Source organism: Leuciscus leuciscus, assembly GCF_965113295.1.
Source record: "Leuciscus leuciscus genome assembly, chromosome: 18".
NCBI lineage: Eukaryota > Metazoa > Chordata > Actinopteri > Cypriniformes > Leuciscidae > Leuciscus > Leuciscus leuciscus.
In genome coordinates this window covers 10,459,000-10,481,283 of record NC_138742.1, presented here as the reverse complement: position 1 = coordinate 10,481,283, position 22,284 = coordinate 10,459,000, and the positions used below count along the sequence as shown (strand labels likewise).

General features: G+C 40.5%; 1 protein-coding gene across 2 annotated transcripts in view; it reads left to right on the top strand.

The window, feature by feature from the left end:
• The window catches only part of plxna1a (plexin A1a), a 209,837-nt gene that overhangs the window by 36,716 nt on the left and 150,837 nt on the right, over positions 1-22,284 (top strand). For both annotated transcript variants that reach the window (XM_082146171.1, XM_082146170.1), the window contains exon 3: positions 1,804-1,986. In XM_082146171.1, coding sequence (XP_082002297.1) covers positions 1,804-1,986 — 183 coding nt within the window. The remainder of the gene's footprint in view (positions 1-1,803; positions 1,987-22,284) is intronic.

The window sequence follows — 22,284 nt, the reverse complement described above, 5'->3', positions numbered from 1 at the left end:
GTCTTTAACTTGTTAACATGCCTGTGTCTCTTAACGCCCTGCTTCGAATTAGAAATTTATGGGAGAGATGAGATTCCTTTTCGGGTCAGGACACCCGTCGCCTCCCTTCTTCTCCCACCGAAAACATTCTGCACTGGACTCATTCCTCCTTTCTGTAGTCCACATTGTTTAGTCATCTTTCCCTCTCCTTTTGCTCCAAAATGAGGCTGTAATTGGAGTTAAGAAGGGTAAAAAGAAGAAATCTATATGAGGCATACTAGAGAATCTCTGATAGATATGCATCACTGCCACTCTCGGGCACTGGCTATGGGTGACTGCCCTGTTATTTCTGCAGTTTTCAAATGGGGTGCTGAATAGGAGGCAAAAGCAATACATTTCAGCAGTGTATGTAATTTCTGAGTTTAAATGTGCTTGTTTAGTGATGTAGCTGTATACATGTGTAGCATTTTCTCATGAAGTAACCCCTTTAAATTAAGAATTGAATTGAGATTGCTTTATACAATTTCAATTCCTAAATGTAATTTGAGGTAGCCAACATTTTAATTTGTAATGCAAGGAAGAAGACTCAAAATAAATCAGAAGAGCTCTTCCTTTCCCAGAATGCTGTGTTGAATTGCAATTCAGTACATTTACCTTCCTACTATTCCAGATCAACTTCCTGTGATATTTAAATTCTTTAAATCTGAATTTTGCACACCCTGATGCACTGGGGCAATGCCATTATCCAGGTAGGACTCATCCACTTGCCATTAGTCGTAGTTTGTCCCCGCGACCTTGTCTTTGCCAGCACTTTTCAAGCTTTGCTAACGCAAGTGGTATTTCCAGCATCATTGGTTGGCTTGCATTAACCGCCATTACCAGCGTCATTAACTCTGCCAACATAATGTTTCCTCATCTAACTGAGAATAACACCTAGCGGCAATAACTGCGAATGGTGAGCAACAAACGTTTTCTCTCAGGAGATGAGTCCGGTTCATACCTGAGTGCAGGCCGATTGTAATTACAGTAGGTGCATGATGGTCGGTGTAACCCAGACGGTTGCTAACCTTGGGGATGCACTTGGTCTGTTTGTCCAATCCCCTTCTGTTCGTTCTATTTACAGAGCAAATATCGGCATCTCCCATGGGGTTTGGGAAGAACATGCTCTCTTGTGTTGTAGGGCACAGCGCTGGTCCACTACAGTGTTTGGGAGCCTGAATATCCTTCCCGCTGCCTGGAACGGGTCATCCTTGGCAGCAGTGGCACCCCTCGCTGGGTGAAGGATGAGGGGCACCGTTGGGCAGCAATGCGGTGCAGTAGGGGTCATGGCCACTTTTGTCTCTACTAATGAGTCCAGTCTGTCGTCCAGAAAAAGAGAGGACGTCTCCCGGGACACTTTGTGCATTGTGTGGTCGTCTTTGTGTGGGACTATTAGGGATTGTTTGTGCATAAGGCATTGAATTGCAAGGCATTGTGTGCGACATTTGATGTTGGCCATGTCCATGTTAGCAGTTTTACCGTACAAAGGAGTTAAGAGCTGAGAATGATTTTCCCTGAGGTCCTCTATATTTTCCGACGTTCTTCTAGCAGCACAAGCACAGGGACTCATCCTGCGATATATCTGTATGAGTGTGGGCCTCTGGCTGATTCATTAGCACAGAAAATACAGTATATGGCCTTTAATGACCCAAAGGAATATCAAGCAATGGATTGGTATTGCAGAAGATTAAGACGAGTGAAAATGCCATACCGGGCACCATCGCTCCCAACACCCACTCACTTACTACTTTAATAACTCTGCCTTTTTCTTATCTCTCCCCACAGCCTCTGCAGATTGATGACAACTTTTGTGGCCAGGACTTCAACCAGCCTCTAGGGGGCACCACTACGATCGAGGGGGTCCCTTTGTTCCTGGACAAAGACGATGGGATGACATCAGTGGCGGCATATGATTATCGTGGGCACACCGTAGCCTTCACCGGCACCCGTAGCGGCAGGATGAAAAAGGTGAGTCGCATGCTTAATTTTTAGTTTTGGAGGTAATGCGATTGTACATGTTCATTTGAGGTCGGATGCTGATGTTCGTAAAGGTTTTGGTTTGGTGTCTTTGTCGGACAGAAATAATGTTGTGGTTGAAAGGGACAATAGAGTAGAATAGAATAGAATGTTTTTTTTAGGTTTTATATACAGTATATATACATATATCATAATATATTTTCATCAGGACTCAGTGATTTCAGTATTTATAGTGTTTACATGGTATCCCAAGGTACTTCAAAATTAAGTGGTACAGTAAAAAAAAATTGTTAGTGATTTACATGATTACCCTGGTAAAAAAATATACCTTGGTTTTGAACACTAATACAAATGATTGTAATAACATTTTTATTCTTTAAAATATTTCACAGTGCTATGTAAATACCATAAGAGATGTAGAAATCATTCAGTACCATGGTTTATATCAAAGTACCAAGGTAATACCATCTGATACCATCAGTGAATCTTGGTACAGCCACAGTACTGTTTTATTATTTGTATTAGACTACTAAAAGTCAAGCACATTTGCTCTGAAGAATATGAAAAGCAGCCACATGCACACACACACTTCTACACAAACGTGCTTGTGCTGAAGTATGCAGTAATCCTGTCTCAGTCCTTGTATATGACCCCGGTGTGATGTCTAAACCGCTGGCTGGATATAGGTTGTGCGCAGGGGTGGTGAGGGGGGATCAGCGGATGTCGAGTGATATCCCATGATCGGAATCACATTTCTCCTCCACCTTGCTCTTCCTGTAACGGCCCCAAGTTGGACAGCACTGCCTGTGTCATTAGACAGAAATCAATGGCCCGTGTGCACATACACTGTGTGTGTCTAGGTTCCAAATGAGGTGAAAGCTAGAAAGGTGTATGTACATATGTTGATGGCACGTGTCAGTTAATTGAGTACCAATCTTGTTCCTGCTCCTTTCGTTGCTTGACCACCTCAGTCAATCTAGTTCCTTTGCAGGGCCTTAGCCAAATATGTCTGAGCCCTCAAGAGCTGAGCTGTAAGAGATGGGCCAGCTCTGGATCTTAGATGTGTGTTTGTGCCGGCGGTGCTGTTTTATTGCTATTCATTTAGTGCTAAAGTGTGGGTCTGGCCCTAATGAAATGTAAAGCTGTAGTCTATTGACGTGGGCTCATTGTAATTCCTCTAGTATTTCAGTTGCTGCGAGGCCTTATTGATTCATCTGTATGAATATATAATCAGGGGCCTAAATCTTAGTGGCTGCAGACAGCTGTACGAGTGTGTGTGAGTGAGAATGTTAGTGAAGCAAAGACCCATGATGGGCTGTTAGACTGCGACATGGAAGACTGTTTGGTTCAGTTGTAGCGATTTAAATTTTTTCCTCTTTTATTTTCTCAATCACGTCTATCTATCTATCTATCTATCTATCTATCTATCTATCTATCTATCTATCTATCTATCTATCTATCTATCTATCTATCTATCTATCTATCTATCTATCTATCTATCTATCTATCTATCTATCTATCTATCTATCTATCTCTGTCTATCCATCTCTCTCTCTCTCTCTCTCTCTCTCTCTACAGTATCACTATCTATCTCTCTCTCTATTACCATCCAAGATTTTTATTTAGCAAAAAAAAAAAGGTTTAGCACCATCAAAACGTTTCACTTTAGCACAAAAATGATATATCCATACTTCAAATGTCATAAAAAATACTTGAAAAAATAAATAAAATAAAAATGTTGTCAAGAAAAAGGGCTTTAACCACAAATAAATGTGATGGTACATGACAGAATCAGCCTACATGCAGTGTCTATTTCCGTGGTGTTGATCCCATTAAAGCACCGTTTCTCTGTAATGTTCAAAGTATGCTTTCCTGTAGCTCAGTGGTAAGAGCATTGCGTTAACAACGCAAGGTTGTGGGTTCGATCCCAGGGGATTGCACATACCTATGTATAAATGTATAGGATAATGCAATGTAAGTCGCTCTGGATAAAAGCGTCTGCCAAATGCATAAATGTAAATGTAAAGTTGCATTAAATTATATCATATTCATATTATTAAAATGTATATAAAATAATGTTATGGCAATTTCTATTTGGTAATTTATTTGGTAAATACCGTACTTATTTTTGTAATTTTGTCTATTTTTATATTATTTTATTTTATTACATATCTTAAATTGATGTTCCTTAAATTTTGTAATGTTGTAAGTTAATACATTTTTTGATAATAATATTTACAGGTATATTATGCAGGTGGGTTATGTAGAGTGAGAAGGCGGCGAGAGTTATGTATGTATGCATGTATGTATGTGTTTATGAGATGTATTGTGTGACCCTGCTATGAAATGTGGCCCCTGTGGGGCCAATGCACACAGGAGGTCAATGTCAGTGATTTTATAGAATCCACTACTGGGGTTCACAGGAGTGAAAATATCCATAAAAAATCCTCTATGCATAAATATGTCTGCCTCCTTGACATCATCTGTACCCTCCAACCTCAAGCATCAGCTTGTCTGACTCTAAATTGAAGACAACAGCTAATAAAGCGACTTGAAAATGCTTTGGATGAGACTATTTGTTCGCAAACTGAATCAGAACTCTATATATCTGTACGCGACGGCAGAGTTCATGTGCTAACCGTCATGTGGTCATCTCTAATGTGTCTTTTCAGCCCTGAGCTTGCAGCTTGTGGCGGCTGGAAATTAAGGTGCTTGTGAATAACTAGTCATTCACGTTCATGTCATGTCCACCTACCCACCTCTGCAGGTCTGATCCGCAAGTCCTAGGGAAGATCTCCCTTGGTGGAGCTAAATGCTGGTGGAGGGCTACAGGTCACTTATCATTTAGCACGTTAGCGTGGCTAATTAGCATGTTAGCGCAGCCACACGTGTACCCCCCTCCACTGCTGAAATGTCACTTTAATTAAGAAGCATGATCTGATTTGAGCTAATTTGCCGAGCGAATGGTAATTACAGATAACATTTGGAAGCAATGAGCAAGAAGGAAGGCTTGTGGGGTGGGTGGGGGGTGTGTTGTGGCGGCAGGAAGTGATTTCTCCTTGTGGAAATCTCGCCTGATTGAGAACGATTAATGATTGACAACATCTTGTAGTCCTTGGCGGGAATGTCGGAAGCCGTGATTGGTGGCAGTGATTAGGGAGCGTGCTGTATAGAACGGAACGAATCCTCAGAAAGTCGTTGCATGGTCAGTCGTTCCGAGCGGCATTATGAAGCGTCACACCTGTGAGGGACAAATAAGACGAAGACTGACTGCAGCATGTCGTAACTGTGAATTTTTTTTTTCTTTTTTCTTCTTTTTCTTAGCAAAAACCTAATATTCTCATTGTCAAATTGAAGCTGAATCTGCCAGCACAGGTAGCTGTTCACTTTTCTCTCTTTTTCTCACACAGACAAAATAAATGTCACATCCAGCTCCTCTCTTATAGCGGGCACTGTGCCCGTGTTCCTGTCTCAATCTGTGTCTATTCATTGTTCTTCTCCTTGAACAAGTAAAAGATCATCTTTATCATTTTGTTAGACTGTCAGTTTCTGCCTCTGTGTCCTGACTGAATCCTAAAACCTTCCCAATATGAATTTGATATTTGATATTTATAAAAAATGTATATACAATTTTTATATATTTAATGTTCATGTTTATTTATATTCTATTTGTATGTAATTATCTAATTATCTACTCTAGCTTGGTTCAAAATCTTAAAACCTAATGTGCTGTCTACTTGAATTGCATTTTAAAGAAGCTGTAAATTCAAAAAGGACTTCCATGTAATTCATTTTTAGCAGATGTGCAAGTTTAAATATTTGTCTTGTAGTTGTCTTTCAGTGCTGAAAAAAGTCTGGACTATTTTCACTCATTTTTGTGTGCTAGGTATTTTTATGCTTGTCAGAGTGTTGTGTTATTAGCTTAGCAACATGCTAATGTAAGACTCAAACTGAGTCAATTGTAAGTCAAGCTTCCAGTGCGCTTTAAGTGAGAAGGGCTATTTGTGTTGCATGTGGAGTTATATTGGTTCAAATTCTGTAGCATATGTCTCCTTAGAAGGTAGCTGTATATCTAGGGAGAATATAGCAAGGCAGCTTGCTAAGCAATGTGCACGTATGTGTACCCTGGCTCTATGTGGCCATATAAAGCACTGGCAGATGGGTTTGATTGAAAGAGCCCCTGGCTATGAAGCTCATTGGACATCTGTGAGGAAAGCACACTTTCAACCAGGTGCTTGCAGATTTTTTCCCCCCCCTCAAAGTCCTGACTTTGCTCAGAAGTGCCCTTGAGTAGCACTTAACCTATGAGTCCGGGGGGAAAATCTGTACCCATGAGGGTCTAAAATTAGCCTGTAATGGATGGCGATTGTATATAAACCTATTCGGCCTATTGCGAAACGAAACAATTGCCAATAAGCTATCATCATAAGAGCGAAGGACGCTGTGTTAGCATAAAAGTTTATACACCCTCCAAACAGCTTGTGTTTATGTGCTTTATGTCTTCGTAAACCGAATGACGGTAATGTCGGGTATTCTCTCATTTTCTGCCTCATTTGTTTAATGCTGCTTTGAGGTGGCCTGTGTTTCTTTGACAGCTGTGGATATCCAGCATGCAGACATGACTCCATCCCGCAGCAATGGACACTGTTAAGTGGAACAGAGGGTCACTGATGTGTGCCGGCCGCTTGCAAAGCTATAGACTCTGTGTGTGTGTGTGTGTGTGTGTGTGTGTACGATTGTTACCAGATGCCAACAGAGGATGTGACCAGCTACATTCCTCGAATGCTGCTTGCCAGCTTTTGCCACAGCTGTGTCCAGCGCAACTGTGCCCAACCTCACCTGATGCCAGGGCAGGACAGCTGCCCGCCCAATGGCATCTGCGGCCACCCCTGACGTCATCCCCGTTGTCTGACAACTGCGGACACACCTCCATCCTCCACCCGCAGCGAAGGGCCAAAACAGCTGCTGCTGCTCGCTTCATTCCTCTCATTGGCGCCATCTGTCCGTTCGTCACAACAGACACGGCACTTTCTGTGGTCAGTCACACGCATTAACACTGAACTCTAGATCCCTGCAGGTTGCCCTCGTGCGTGTGCCACACTTGTATATACCCAGAGTGTCCCGCCAGAACGTTTTGCAGAGCGTCCATCAATCACCCTGAACATCTAAGACGGTTCGAGCTGGACAAGTGATGGATGAAAAGATGAGGATTGTATAGATATTATGCAGACACATTTAAAAAAAAAATGTAATATTAATAATTAACAATTTACAGTACAGTTTAATTTGTATAGCTAACATAAAAACAACTGTCATTTTAATATATATTAATACCCAACATAAAAAATTTGCAATATATTTACAAATTAAAAAAATAATAAATTACATATATTAATTAGTTAATAAATGTATAAATAAATGCACATTTAATTGCAATGTTAGGCTATGTTCACACTTAGCGTCTTTTTTGACAAGAAAAAGTTGACAACGGCGTTTTTTTAGCAAAAAAAAACGCTGGCAGCGTTCGGTTACAAATAGCAGCCGAGCGCGTCTTTTGTGGCTGGCGCATATACTGACGCGTCTTGACCATGCGTCAACATACGACGAAAAGGGTACCCCCATAACGTCCATATGTGACGATTCGGGTTATGGGTAGGTTTAGGTATGCGTTAGGGTACCGCTAGGAGGCGCTGCTGGTGCGCTTCTGTCTGCGTCTCATATTGACGTTAAAGGGGTACCCTTTTCGTCGTATGTTGACGCATGGTCAAGACGCGTCAGTACATGACGTTTTGGGGTGAGACCGGGCTGCTATAACAAGAGCTGCAACAGTAGCCTAGTGCTGTGTGATGCAAAAAATGTCGAGAAAGAGAAAGTTGGCTCTTGCGTTGGCTTTTGAAGTTACCGGGGAGGAGAATGTCGGTTCACAAAGACGTTTGTGGGTGCACGACAGACAGTTGTTCTTGTTGTTATGGAAACGACAGGTCTCGCTACTCGCTTGTCATTGGTCAGCTGTCAAAAAGGCGCTTGACGTAGGGCGTTCTTTTCAGAAAAGTTGAACTTTTTTCAACTTAAAAAGACGCTCTGAGCTGCAGAAAAAGACGCCGGCGGTGGCGTCTAAAAAAGCGCTCAGGACTTTTTTGAAAAAACGGTTTACTCCATAGGGTTATAATGTAGAACAGACGCTGGCAGTTTGAAAAAAGACGCTAAGTGTGAACATAGCCTTAATTAATTGAACCTTATTGCAAAGCAATAATTATTTTATTAATATTAATATAATACTACTAATATATTTAAAATATATAAAATATTAAAGCAAATGTAATTGTTGAAATGTTATGAATGTTGAAACCATATTTTAACCATATTGCGAAGCAATAATAGCTGTAATAATGTTATTAAATAATATTAATAATAATTAAAATGTATAAAACAATATTATTTGTTTATATATTGTTAATGATTAAATGAATATTGGTATTAATATAAATAATGCACTTTGTCATGCATAGATAATTGTAGCCATTAATTATTACAATGCATTATAATACCTATTCATAGTTACATCTTTAAATAGCATAATGGATTGTAACACAACACATGACAATTTAATACATGGCTTGGTTTAATGAGATTTAATGCATTATACTCTTAAAGCTATAACCATGTAAGGTAAGACTGAGTTTATAATGTATTATAACTATTTACAAGAACATGCAACTGATTGTAAGGTACAGTAAATTATAATGCATTACATTGCATCTTGTTTATAACCTTCAAGTGAAGTGTTACCAATAAGGGTTATAAGAAAATTGTTTGCCATTATGTTAGTGTATCAGCAGTGAGTCTGTATGCTTATTCCGGCAAGTTCTTGAAGCCCAGATCACAGAATGACTGGATAAAGCGCTGTCTGCGAGGAGGTCTTGGTGCTCTGGCTGCCAAAGCCTTTGTCACCAGGGCAGCTCTCCCTTGGGCACCGTTGTTGTGGAAACTGAGTGTGTCATGCATCTCATCTGCATATGTGGGGTGTCTGCCATCTCTACCGTCTCTCTCTCTCCGTTTATGGAAGCACCTCACGCAAGTGTCCTGCCAGCCCTTCTGAATTCTAATGCGCTCCCCTGTTTGTTACGTTTCATGATCAGAGGCGATACGTTTGGCCCCTCCGGGACCTCCTTTCAAGCGCTGTCTCGGAGATGACACTTGGTAGGAAAGTTCTTCCTTGTAACTTTAAAGATAATGACTTCTTAATGCTGCCAGACCCTTATTTTCTCTACAGACCTGCTGCAAGTGATTATGGTAGAGAACAGTGATCTTGTCTGCCGCCTTTTGTGAAGCTCCTTACATCGTTCAATGCCTAAAGATGACAATGACACATTATATATGCATGTTGATGGTTGCATAGGTTTTTTCTCTCAAGCAGAATCAAACAGAAATCCTTTCATCCCTCAACCTACCACACTAGCGTATTTGTGGAAGATAATACCATATATACCCTGAATGTATGCCTAAAGGAAAGAAAGAACACAGCGTCTTTATCCCCCATCGTTTCCATGGGAGGAAATCTGTCCACCCAAGAAAAACAACATAATCAGGAGACACCGGATAGTGGCTTTCCCATGACTGCTTGCTAGGCACGACATTGTGAATGAGAATCTGTATCGGCAGGTTTATTCTTCTTTTAAGTGGCCACCGTCGTGTCACAAGGCCAATGGTGGCTAATCTGTAGCTTCTGGTATGAGATTAGAGCCTTTGAAGCTTCATTACGTTAAAGATTTGGAGAGGAAGATAGCCATTAGCTAGCCACCCTATAGCAACCCGTTCCTTTTTAAATAAATGCAGTCAATTATTTGCTGTAATGTAAAAACAGATATATTTTAAATAGTGATGCACAATATATTTGCTGATATTAGATTTATTTATTTATTGATTGATTGATTATTTGGATGACCTTATATTGGTTATCGACAAAAACATGAAAATAATTTTGGTATCAACCAGAATTTTAATATTGATGCATCCCTAATTTTGAAAACTGTCAAGCAGTTATTTTTCATACAATGAAAATTGATTGTTATTCTCACTGACAAGCTCTGAAATCAACAAAAATAAAATTTATGTACACATTCAAACCATTCACTCAAGATGCTTTGCACCAAACCTGATCTCCACTAAACGGACACGGTTATGAGATTTCTACACTTAAAACTGAGGTTCCTGCAACACGCTTTCATGGTAACTAGTAACTATTTTACATTTTGCCGAATTTGTGGCGAATACATCATTTGTACAATCTCAATGCACATTTCTGTATGATCTACTTACGACTCACTGAGTGTTAGGTTTAAGGGTGGACCTTCAATCATATGTTTTCATACACATTATATTGTACAAATTGATATGAAGTCGCCAGCTCATAAAATAGTTACTTTTTCCTCATGAAATCGGCTTGGGTTCCTGCATTTCAAGTTTGAGCCTCTTGAATTGCATGATGCTTTTGAGTTGAGTTTATCATATCAAAGACCTCAGTCTCTTGTGACCTCCATGGCTTGGTTTCTCTTGAAGCCCTTGAGATGCTAATCACTGCACTGTAAAGGAGAGGGGGCCATTCTGGCCTCAGCAGGCTATTGGGGGCCTCAGCACTTCCAGACATAGTGATTATCAAGTAGGCATCAAGTCCCTTGAGAGGACCTTGCAATCAGGACGGAGAGGCCCTCTGACACGAACCCATAGACACTCATGGGCTTGCTTACACGCACAACACACCTGCTGCCCGGACTCATATGCATGCTCGCTAGCCACTCACAATCTTGAATTAGGAGCTCTTGGCGTGTAAGAGTGAGCCTTTCCATTTGAGTTTCAAAGTCAGAGGGGTGAAGTGGCAGTGGACACACACACTTACATTTGGTTTCAACAGAATTGTAAGTCTGTCATAAAAGGAAGCCCGGGGATATTGAGGCCACATCTGTAAAGCGAACCAGTCTTTCATTAGAATTTTTCTTCCGCTGAGTGATTTAAAAGTCCTTCTCAAAACGACGAGAGCGTGCGATGGAGTGCAAAAAAGCAGAGAGATTTGAGAGGGAAGGACAAAGAGAGGGGGAAAAGAGGGACCGCTCCATCTGTAGACCCTCCCCGTGCCAAGATTCATTATGTCTTCATTGGTGCAAGATTACCGTGCATGATATCAGGATGTTCCTCTCAGCATCTCAATGGGTTGGACGACAGCCTTCTCCCTCTGCACAAGCCCCATGTCTTTCTCCGACCCTTTCAGCCCATTGTTGAGGAACGATCCCGGCTGTGGAAAGCCATGCAACTGGAGTGTAATCTCCATGTGTGCGCCGCACATGCCCCGCTCTTCCATGGTCAAACGTTCCCGTAATTAAAGTATACCAACTTGGCATGCGTCCTGACAGGCTTCAGTGCTGTGTGTTTGTATTTCAGTGTGCGTGTGTGTGTGTGGCTCATCCACTTTATCCTCCACCGTCCTCCCCTTCTTCTCGGCTCCCTCCTATGTGGGCCACCCTGATCTTCTGTGGCAGGCTGCGGTGTTTGTATGACTAGCTCTCTGGCTCCAAGCCCTGGAGGAAGCGTGTCTGGGGCCCACATTAGCCCTCTGTGGCCTTGCATATGTGTGAAGCAAAAGGGATTGATAGAAAAAAAAAGGAAGTGCACATTTTCTGAGAGATCCTCATTGGCTAGAACAAAGACACATGTCCTCCCATTTCACTTTTAAACCACTAAACCACTACAGACAGTAATGATGTGAAGTCAATGAAGTTTTCCCTCCCTACCACACACATGTAGATAACTTGTAATTTACCAACCCAATGGTGGTCATGAATAGTCATCTTTTTGGGGGCCTTTTGTGCTTTTGTTGCATGAACAGTTAAAAAGTATAAAAATAACAGATATTTTTCTCTCTTCTCTTCTCTTCTCTTCTCTTTTTTTTCTTTTTTCTTTTTTCTTTTTTCTTTTTTCTTTTTTCTTTTTTTTTTCTTTTTTTTTTGGATAGGGTTACTAAATAATCTCAGGCATACTTCTATATATTCTAATATGATATATTCTTATAATAATTTGTAAAAGTTTGACATTTTATATTACATTTATCACATTTTAAATAATCAAAATTTAATACAAATATGAAAATGTATAGAAACAAATATAAATGAATGCATAAAAAATCACATTTATTTTTCATATTTTGAATTGTTTTTTGAAATTTTCAATGAATAATATTAGTGAATTAAACATTATTTTATTTTGTTTAAATATTTATCTTGATTTGTATATGATACAATTTTAATACATTATTTTGATAAATTAAACTATAAATGTAATACTGTACATTCAGATATTCAGAAATTATAAATAAGTTATTTAAAAACATGTTTTTTTTAGCGGTTTTTTTTTGTTTTGAAAAGTCATACATTTTATATTTTTGCTAAAATTGTGATATACATCGCTTTCATAGTATCATCTGATGCAGTCTTTGTACCATGGTGTTGCCACAGTAAGCATATCCATTTGATTTGGAGAGGCATGTTGGATTTTCATTGACAGCCATTACATCTCTTTATTTCTGTTTATATGCGAGCATGTGTTTATAGGTTAGGGGTTGGTTAAGGTCTGTCTGTGGGCTGTTGAGCTGTTTTAAAATAAAGAGGCCCTAGTCTGTGTTAGTGACCATCTGAGCAGAGCGTGAGATGTTTCGCCTTTGATATCACACAGTGGCCCTTTGTGTTCTAAAATGAGCGAGGTCAAAAGCAGGCCAAAGATGACTGTGTGTGTGTGTGTGAGATCATGTGAAATTATAACATGCTACACTTAGATCACATCCCTCCCTGTAAACGGTTAACACCCTTCTCTCCTTTTTCCACAGGCCCCTTTGTAGACGATCAGGATTCAGTTTAGTCTCTTTCCTAACATGATCATAAACAATATCCCCTCCATCTTCATTCCAATCACACAGAGTCATGCAGTATTTCCATTAATCAGCCCTCAGGGTTTTGGGGGGGCTGGCTCTTGGAGAACATTGGATCTTTAAACTCCTTCACTCAGTTCCAATACGGATTACAGAACATTCATCACAACAAAGTGAATATTGTGAGCGCTGAGCTCCGGACATCTCAGATGACAGGAGTTATGCAGCGACCACCACGCACACACACATACGCAAACGTGCACAAGGGCAGGGCGTGACTGAGTGCGATGAAGTTTCATTACATTAAATGTCATCTTTACGTAACCTCATGCCACTGAGTTAATCACTTTAGTTTATTTCCAGCCCCTGAGCGAGCTTAGGCCTGCGCTCGGTTTCATCCGGTGTAATGCTAGTGCTCAGTTGTCTTAAGAGGTGGGTGATTCTCTTGTAATGTGTTGACTTTTTGACCCCCGGTGGTCGTGACCCTGGCTCTCTGAGTTTTCCTTGATGATAATTGAGCTTATCCACAGGACTAGTGGTCACGTAATGCACTTGATAAGGACTTATTGCAATAGTTAAGCTATAAAAGTTAAAAAGTATGGGTTATTTTTACAAATCTATTCTGATATTTGCATTTCTGCCTATGTTCGGTTGATTTCACACGCCTCAAGTCTGCAGCCACTCAATAAGGCTATGCATCTTGCATCTTGCTTTATCAAAAATCAGGAGGCAGCTCTGAGGTTTCTCTGACATTGACACTTCCTTTTTATCCTTCCTCAACTTCCTCTTTGAAGACTTGATTGTTCGTAGTGCACTCAGGGAGCCATCTAGCATTAGTTTTCCTTTGATGAAAATAGCTCAGAGGGGTTAATCCAGCAGATTAAAGCAGATTTCCTTGCACTGAAAATGAATAGATAACAGTTTGAGCTTTGATACATTTGAAAAGAGGGATTAAATGCTTCATTTAAAGTCTATGAGATACAACGGGAGGTTAATTGTTTCCCAATAACATATTTATCCCTCCATTTGTTAGCACAATTGGGATGAATCACTAAATTACTCTGTCCTGTGTGCTCATTTTTTTTTCTCCATTGTTTTTTTTGTTTTTTTAGATTGGAGTTATTGACCAGCAGTCTATTGTGCCAGGATTGGATTTGACTCACTGATCCAAGCCACTTAGTCTGTCAAACAAACCTTTTGGGATATGTTAAAGATCTGCCCATCCAAAAAGCCTAACGTGAAATTTTGGCCCTGTCCCAAATGCCAAATGGTGCACTTTATGTGTACTTGCAGTCTAATAGCCTTCGCTTGCACATATCTTTAATGTTTACAAGACTGTAGGGTGTCCCATTTGATCATTTTTTGATTCAGACAGGTACTCGTGATCTGTCCCTTGCTTTGCCCTTTTGAGAAACCCATACCGGTTGTGGAGTTTAAGGTAGACTTCTACCCAACAGTGTGAGGTATAAGAAAAAAAAAAGTGGACTTGATAGAGGATTGCAAAGGCTGAGGGCAACATTTGGGACAAGGCCTGAACGTCACATTTTTATCACCAAATAACTTAATTCTTTTTTATTGTACACTTGCTCAGGTATACCTATATTGTTTGCTTTTGCACAATCGCTCCTGTCATTTCTCATTCTCCTCCTCCACCTTTCCCTCTTTTTCTCCTCTCACTTCATTACAAGCCATTAATTTATTTGGCTCTATTGACCTCTGTGCTGTGCCCTCTCCTTTCAGACGAAGAGGGTGGAGAAAGATGACAAGAACAAAATGGTCTCGACTGTAGATTACCGAAACTTTTCCTTAGTGTGTCTGCCTTGCATTCACACGACAAAATTCACGTCAGGAACCATGCCAAGAATGCACCACAAAGACTGATGTGAGCTGTGTCAATAGCTCTTGTTTTTGGCTTGTATAATTGAGAGTGAGGCAGTGCGAAGGATGAGCAAGGTAACCCGGGCCTCCCTTCCCCCCAAGGCCATCTGGCTGGGCTCAGCACCACAACGCTTGGAGTTGGCTTGGACCAAAATCTCGGTACCTAATTGCCATACCTTAACCTTTGCAGATCTTAACTGTGTGACCCTCTTCTTCCCTTGTCTGCCCGCCAACTAGCACCTCTGTAGATCTCCAACAAGCGGGGAAGGCATTATACACAGAGTGACGGGGGCAAAGGGTGCTTCTGGATGAGTAGGCAGAAACGTCCTGACAGGATGACAGCGGCTGCCGTAGCAGCAGGTGCCCGTCACCTTTTAGCCCGCTGCGGCTGATCCTGCCAGGACCCATGGCACTTCCACCTTTCTAACCCTCACCTCCCTAATTGAGACCCCAGCAGTCTCTTGGCACGCTCTCCTCCGCCAGCCCTTCCGCCCTGCACGACGGATATGTATCCCAAATGTGTCTAACAGTGTTCATACTGATGGCTATATTAGTTTTCCAGCCAAGTCCTGTACAATCTCCAAAATGGATGCCAAGAGTCGTGCATCTTAGTAATGCAGGGGCACCCGAGCATGAAAACATATAACATAGATCTACTAATATTTTTTTCTGTCTGAGTTTTGTGATCTTTGTGGAGTAGAACTCAGATGGAACATGGTCAGCAAGAAAGGTTGTTTCCTCATTGGTACCTTCGAAAAAAAGCAGTTGTTTGAGTGGCTCCAATGAGCGAAAGTGTTTTCTTTTGGCTTCTTTTTATAGCTAGTCACCAGTTTTGTGTTATGGATTCTGGTTCCCAACTTGGGGGTAACTAACTTCAACTACCTTAGTTGACCGACTTTACAAAAATTTTCACCAGATCCAGACCAGAAGTTTTTGCTAGTCATTTTGGCAGATAACCTTTTCTTTCTCTTTCCCTCTTTGTCTGAAAAAGCCACAAGCTTCATGTGTGTGGCCTCTGTTTAACCTCTTAATTGGATCAAGTCCTGGCTGACAGTTTGAGAAGGCTCACTCAGTGTAGATTGTCACATCTGACACTAAACCTCTCTGTGTCTGTTGGAACTGGCATCAACTCTTACGATGCTACAACCAGTCAGATCACCATCTCCATCTTGCTCACTCCCCGATTCATCTCCCCATCCTTCACTTTCTGTGTATAGAAGCCATATTGACTGTTTTGTATCAACATCTATGGTTTGTTCTTTTGTCGATTGTATGTGGAAGAAAGGTTTGCTAGCTCTTATTTGTCCTCCTAAATAACTAAAAATGGGCTTGGAGTTTACGTTGACTCTTATGGATATGGATGTAGCATTATGCAAATCCAGAAGTATTTGGTTAATAGTGCTATTGTAGAAATACTGAAATTGCTAGCATATTTGATACTTTTTTCCTACTTAAAGTATCATTCATTCCTGCTTTTTTTGGAACGACCCCCCCACACACACACGTTTAATGTAAAGTCTACTACTGATTTGACAGGCGGCACCAGCAGTGGAAATTAACATTGGATATTAAAGGGATGCTTTTGGTTGTTGATGCTAGTGCTAATCACTTTTCCCGGGTAGCATTAAAGATCGTCCTGGCCAGCTTTGCCTCTCTCGCTCTGTTATTCTGTACGTACAGTGCATTTTTCTTTTTTTCTTTGTTATTAATTTCTGTGACAGATGCGTTGACAGCACAAATCCTTGGAGTTCAGTTTGGACTGAGGTGTGCTTGTTGTCTTGTGCGTTTAACACACACACTCGCGCTCTTACACACTCACTTCGTACACACCCTGTGGTATGCCTCTAAGGTACAAATTCCTCATCTCAGTTTTACTCTGCGCCGAAAGCTGTCAGGAGAAGAAATGAAAAGACGAAAAAAGATCAAATTATCGTCTGCTATTAATTGTAGCGAGCAGACAGGCACAATAAAAGTGATAAATGTCTCTTTATCTCCATCTTAGCGTCACGGAAATAGAAGCGGCGTGTTAGCGTCTCTTTTGTGTTCTTTGGAAAACATGTTTAGCGCTCTGACTGAGTAAATGAAGAGGGCTTATCGGATTAGGCATCACTCTGATATAAATACTGTTATTTTATTTTTCGCTCATTCTTAAATGTGATTATTGTTTACAATGCTGGCAAATTATTCGCAGCACACTACGACTGTGCATATTTGCATAATGTCGTGTTGATTGAATGTCACCAGCGGAGACATTCTTTCTTTAGTTCGTTTTGTTTGGTCCTTTCTATCTTTTGCTTTGTCTTTTTTGTTTGTGTATCTATTGCTTGAAACATCCCTGTCTTTCTTTGAGCATGTACAGTATTGTGTTTACATCAGTGTACTTCTATAGGAGGGAGTTATCTTAGTAAGCAGTCATTTAGCTGATGTTTTTATCCACAGTAACTTAGGCCTGATTCAGATCACACTCAGAGCGAATACAGAGCATACTTGTTTTGACGCCCACAGTCTGTTCTTTATTTCTGTCATTCAATTTCATTGCCAATGTTGTTGTCTGTCGGTATATTGTTTGTTCTATCTATCTTTTGTTATATGTCTGTCTGACTGTATATTGTTCGTTATATCTGTCTATCTGTCTATCTATCTGTCTATCTATCTGTCTATCTGTCTATCTGTCTATCTATCTATCTATCTATCTATCTATCTATCTATCTATCTATCTATCTATCTATCTATCTATCTATCTATCTATCTATCTATCTATCTATCTATCTATCTATCTATCTATCTATCTATCTATCTATCTATCTATCTGTCTGTCTGTCTGTCTGTCTGTCTGTCTGTCTGTCTGTCTGTCTGTCTGTCTGTCTGTCTGTCTGTTTTTCTGACCCTGTATTTCTATCATTCTGTCCTTTCATCTAACTGTATTTCTATGCTATCAGTCTATCTCATAATGCCTTTAGCAGAAATTACTGTGTGATATATAATTGTTAATTGGAGTCTTTAGAGAGAGATACTCCAGCGCTGATGCTTTGTGCTCAGAGCGGGTGTTGAGTTTAAGCTCCGAGAGTCTTACAGACTAAAAGCTTATTTACCTGCTTGATTAGGCACCTTTTCTTTCTCCTCCATTATTGAGGGGAATGTAGCAGCGGTGCTGTGAAACGGTGCTGTGGTTTCTCTGAGGTAGTTTCTCTTCACGAGCCGTTCCACCGATGTATCGACCTGCACGATAACGATTTTCTTTGTCCTCAAAGTGCATCTCTCTTCTTTGCCAGGTTCAGTCGCAGGACCCCGAGGCATTTTAATAGTGGCTGGAGGAAAATAGGATCACACAAAACAGTCGCGCAGGTGGAGATTTGTTTGTTCAGCCAAGCTCCATAAAATAAAAAGTATCTGCTTGTGGTTTATGTATCTAGGTTGTGTGTGTGTGTGTGTGTGTGTGTGTGTGTGTGTGTGTGTGTGTGTGTGTGTGTGTGCGCGCGTTCGAACATTTGCATTACAAACTTCCACATATGTATTGCTTGTGTTACTGCACATGCATATTTACAGTATATACTGTATATTTAATATTGAAATCTGTACATAATCAATTCATGTTAAAATATATTAATACTTGATATTAATTTAATAAACTGTAATGCTAATAATATTTCAGGATCAAGGATTCACCGATAATAGAGATGAATCAATTTTTTTTTGTGTGTGTGTGCTTACTGATAATCGTTATGATTAAAATCTACAAAATTTTTCTGCAAAATTTTGTTTCCATAGAAATTTTATAAGCTAATTTATTTGTATTGCTCATATTAGCTTGAGTGTAAAAGATTGGCATACCAAATAAGGTATTCTGGTTTTTATTTTCGATTTCGTTTCACCTGAACACACATCCACACACACATACTCCCTGTCCTCCTTCGATTATTACACTCACTAAGGCCGATGGTCCTCTGAGGGTCAGGATCCCAGTGGCATCTTAGTCATAAGCATGTTACTGTTGCTTCGATGGCTGATGCAAAGGTGGGAAACACACACAATTCATGTAAACACAAACACACACGCTTGTGCAACAGAAGGCCGGAGGGGTTTTTTCCCGTGTGCTGCCGACGGGGCTAGGGAGGCCTGTCCTGTCAGATTACTTTAATCAGATACCTCAGTCCTCTTCACATCTGTTAAGGGCCTCTAGCATGACCCAGTCAAACTCTCATACACGAGTCCTCTCTGTCTGTCCCCTTCTTCTTTTTCTGTCCGTCTCTCCGTAGACCTGATAAAGATCGCACATTATCTTCACTGAGGCCGTGTTTGCGATCCCCTCAGGAAGTTCGGATGGTGCTTGCACCCTCTTGATTGCCTCCTCGCCGCATTAGCAGTCGATTGGTTTCTGTTGTACTGTTGCTCTGTTCAACACCTCGAAACACCTCGTTCACTAAAATGGTGCTGTTCTCATGCTTCTCAGTTGGGGATCTGCATTCTCTCTCAAATCTGGCCCAAGTTTACATTCATTTTACAGAGCTGAATGTTGTGCAGCTGGCTATGCTTCTCTGCTAATGCTGTAAATAATGCAGGACGGTGTTTTAAACCAGTAACTTTTTCCAGCTAACAAGAACTGACTAATAGGAGTCATTTGTTTTCGAGAATCAGACTACACTATTGACGCTGTATGTTTTCGATTGACCGAAAAGATCTGGTTCTCAGATCTGTTCTGTTCATGAATCAGACTACTCTGGTTACTCTGTTTTTATTAACTAAGAAGAATCGCTTCATAAGAATCAATTGTTTGTGATTCAGGCTACATTGGTCCTGGTGTATATGTGGAATTCGCTAAAAAGAACTGGTTCATAAGAATCATTGTGTTCATGAATTGTTCATTCACTTAGAAGAAATGCTTCATACTAGTCAGTTGTTTGTGAATCTACACCGGTCACTCTATACGTTTTTGATTCATTACAAATAACTGGTTCATAAGAGGCATTTGTTTTTAAATCTAAGCACTGTATGTAAAAAGTGATCAAGGAAACATTGTTACAGGAACCTAACTTAGAAAATATTAATTTGAATTTGGTTCAAAATATTGAGTTAGAACAAGAAGTGTCATTTACCGACTGTCAGCATTTATTAGAACAGTACGGAATGGTAAAGCTATAACTTCACAATCAAAATGAGTACTTAAGCAGGAATCTCTGCAAAAAGGTCTAGCACGTGAGGGCAAGCGAAGGATCCGGTTGGGACGGAAGTGTTTTGTTTTCTGCTGATGGTGCAGAAACCCATATTGCATCTCCTCTCGGTCCATATTGTTATCATGATCTGGCGTTCGATTTAAACGGGCCGCTGAGTATTTCCTCCCCTCCCTGGATGGTGTTGATTTCAAACATAGGGAGAATTGACCTTGACAGAAGTGAAAGGAAATTATATTTATGTCTACAGTGTGCTGAGGAGGGCAGGCGGTGGTGGGGGATGGATGGGTGGGTTAGTTTTCATTCCTTTTGCAGACACCCCGGAAAATATCGATCACACCCGGGCTCTCTTCGCAGCTGATGTATGGCCCGTGTTTGTGACATAATGTGCAGGTCCCATACTTGGCGCTGATGTCATTCTGTGCCCGGCCCTGAATGTCTTGGATGGTCTCCACTGCTGATGTCACGTGGCACCGGATCTTCATAACGTCACTTTACCGCTGCTTTAATTGCTGGAATGTCATGTGCAACACCCATCAGTGATGTCAACGCTGAGATATAACAGTTCATCACAGTCATTAGACGCTATGTCTCGTCTGCTCTCTTCTTTCCTCTTTTCTTCTTTTCTCTACTGTTCTCCACTTTCCTACTTTTATTTATTTGTCCTTTCTTTTCCTCTGTTCTCATGCATCATCTCTCCACTTCATCTACTTTTTTTATTTTCTCTTCTCCTTCTCGTCTCGTCTCGTCTCTTGTCATCTTCCTATCTCTGTTCTCTATTGTTCTCTTCTTTTCTGGCCTGGTCTGGCCAGCACCGTGTTTGACCCATGAGGAGATGTGGAGATTTCGTTCTTGGACAAATCCCTCCTGGTGTGATTTTTACTTAGCATGGGCCATTTTGCTGGACTTTGGTTTTGTGCTGACTGACCTATAGCTTGCTTGTGGGCTATTGTGCTGTTATTTGTTTCCTTATTTTTATTTTTTTTGGGTAACGTTTATGATTATAGTACTGTGAAGGGAAGTCCTGTAGAGCCTTAAATGACACATTATGCTTGACTTTGGTTCAGCCAGCGCCTTTTTTAAGGTTATGCAACCAACCTTGATACCTGCAACCAACACACAGATGCACACATACAAGCATCGATGTGAAAAGTGTTATGTGAGCAGTTTAGAAATGAATTATTTGAAAACTATATGGAAAACTCTTTTTGACATATCAGTAGCTTAGCTCAATGGATTCACTTCCGGTCAACCAGTTAGACCTTTGAAAACCATCAGTAAATTAAACTGTGTGGCTCAATCCTCTGGGATGGTGAAACAAGGTCTGTTTTCTTTCCCACCCTGATAGCACACATATATCACTGAGATGTCGATTCGCTAGGTTGGTATATCGCTGACTAACTCAAAATGTGATAAACGTGGTTAATACATCACAATTCAATATGTGACATGAGCATAACATAATTGGATCATGGTTGTTCTAATTGTTGTGTAATGTTCTGTTTAATTTTAATAAAAGGGCAAAATAATATGTGATTCTTTATCTACAGAAAATACAATATGAATACATTAATCTAATATTCATCTTCATACTGAAGGATCTGCAGTTTTGATTAAATATTGTTAGAAATGGAATCACTATATAATTTCATATGATTGAATGCATGACCACAGCCCTGCTATTTGATGTGTACATGAATCATATGATGTCATATTTAGAATGTTTGCTCATATTCCAATTTTTCCTGTTGGAACATTAGAACAGCACACATATTGGCGACATTTGTGTGCTTACTGGGCAGGGCCGGAGGGAAGTCTGTGGGAAAAAAATGTGGTAAAAAAACGGTAACAGGCCTGCTTCTCTTTACTATCCCCCTGAGTTTGGCTGTTTTGCATTTCCTGTCGTCTTGACTGTGTCTCTGCATTCTCCTGAAGCCTCAAGGGTCTCAGTGTGCGCCTAACTCAGCCTTACCCAACCTCTGCATTCATTAAAATGACATTCCGGTCCCAGTCCCTGCGGTCACTTGTACATGCGTGTGCACAGGTAGTTTCAAGCATGCATTCATTCACACGTTATACACATATGTACTGTGAAGGACTGTGGAAACACAAACATAACATACACTTTGCAAACTAGCTCGATTTAGAGGCATGTACTCTCTCAAAATCAGCTGTTGGGAGTAACTAACTATGAGTACATTGTATGTTGGCAAATTCTACCACTTACACAGCTCTACTAGTTGGGCGAGATAGTAATTAAACATGCAACTTAGCTCTTTCTCTTATATGTAGCATTTAGATATCTCATTAATTTGAATGAATGGATGA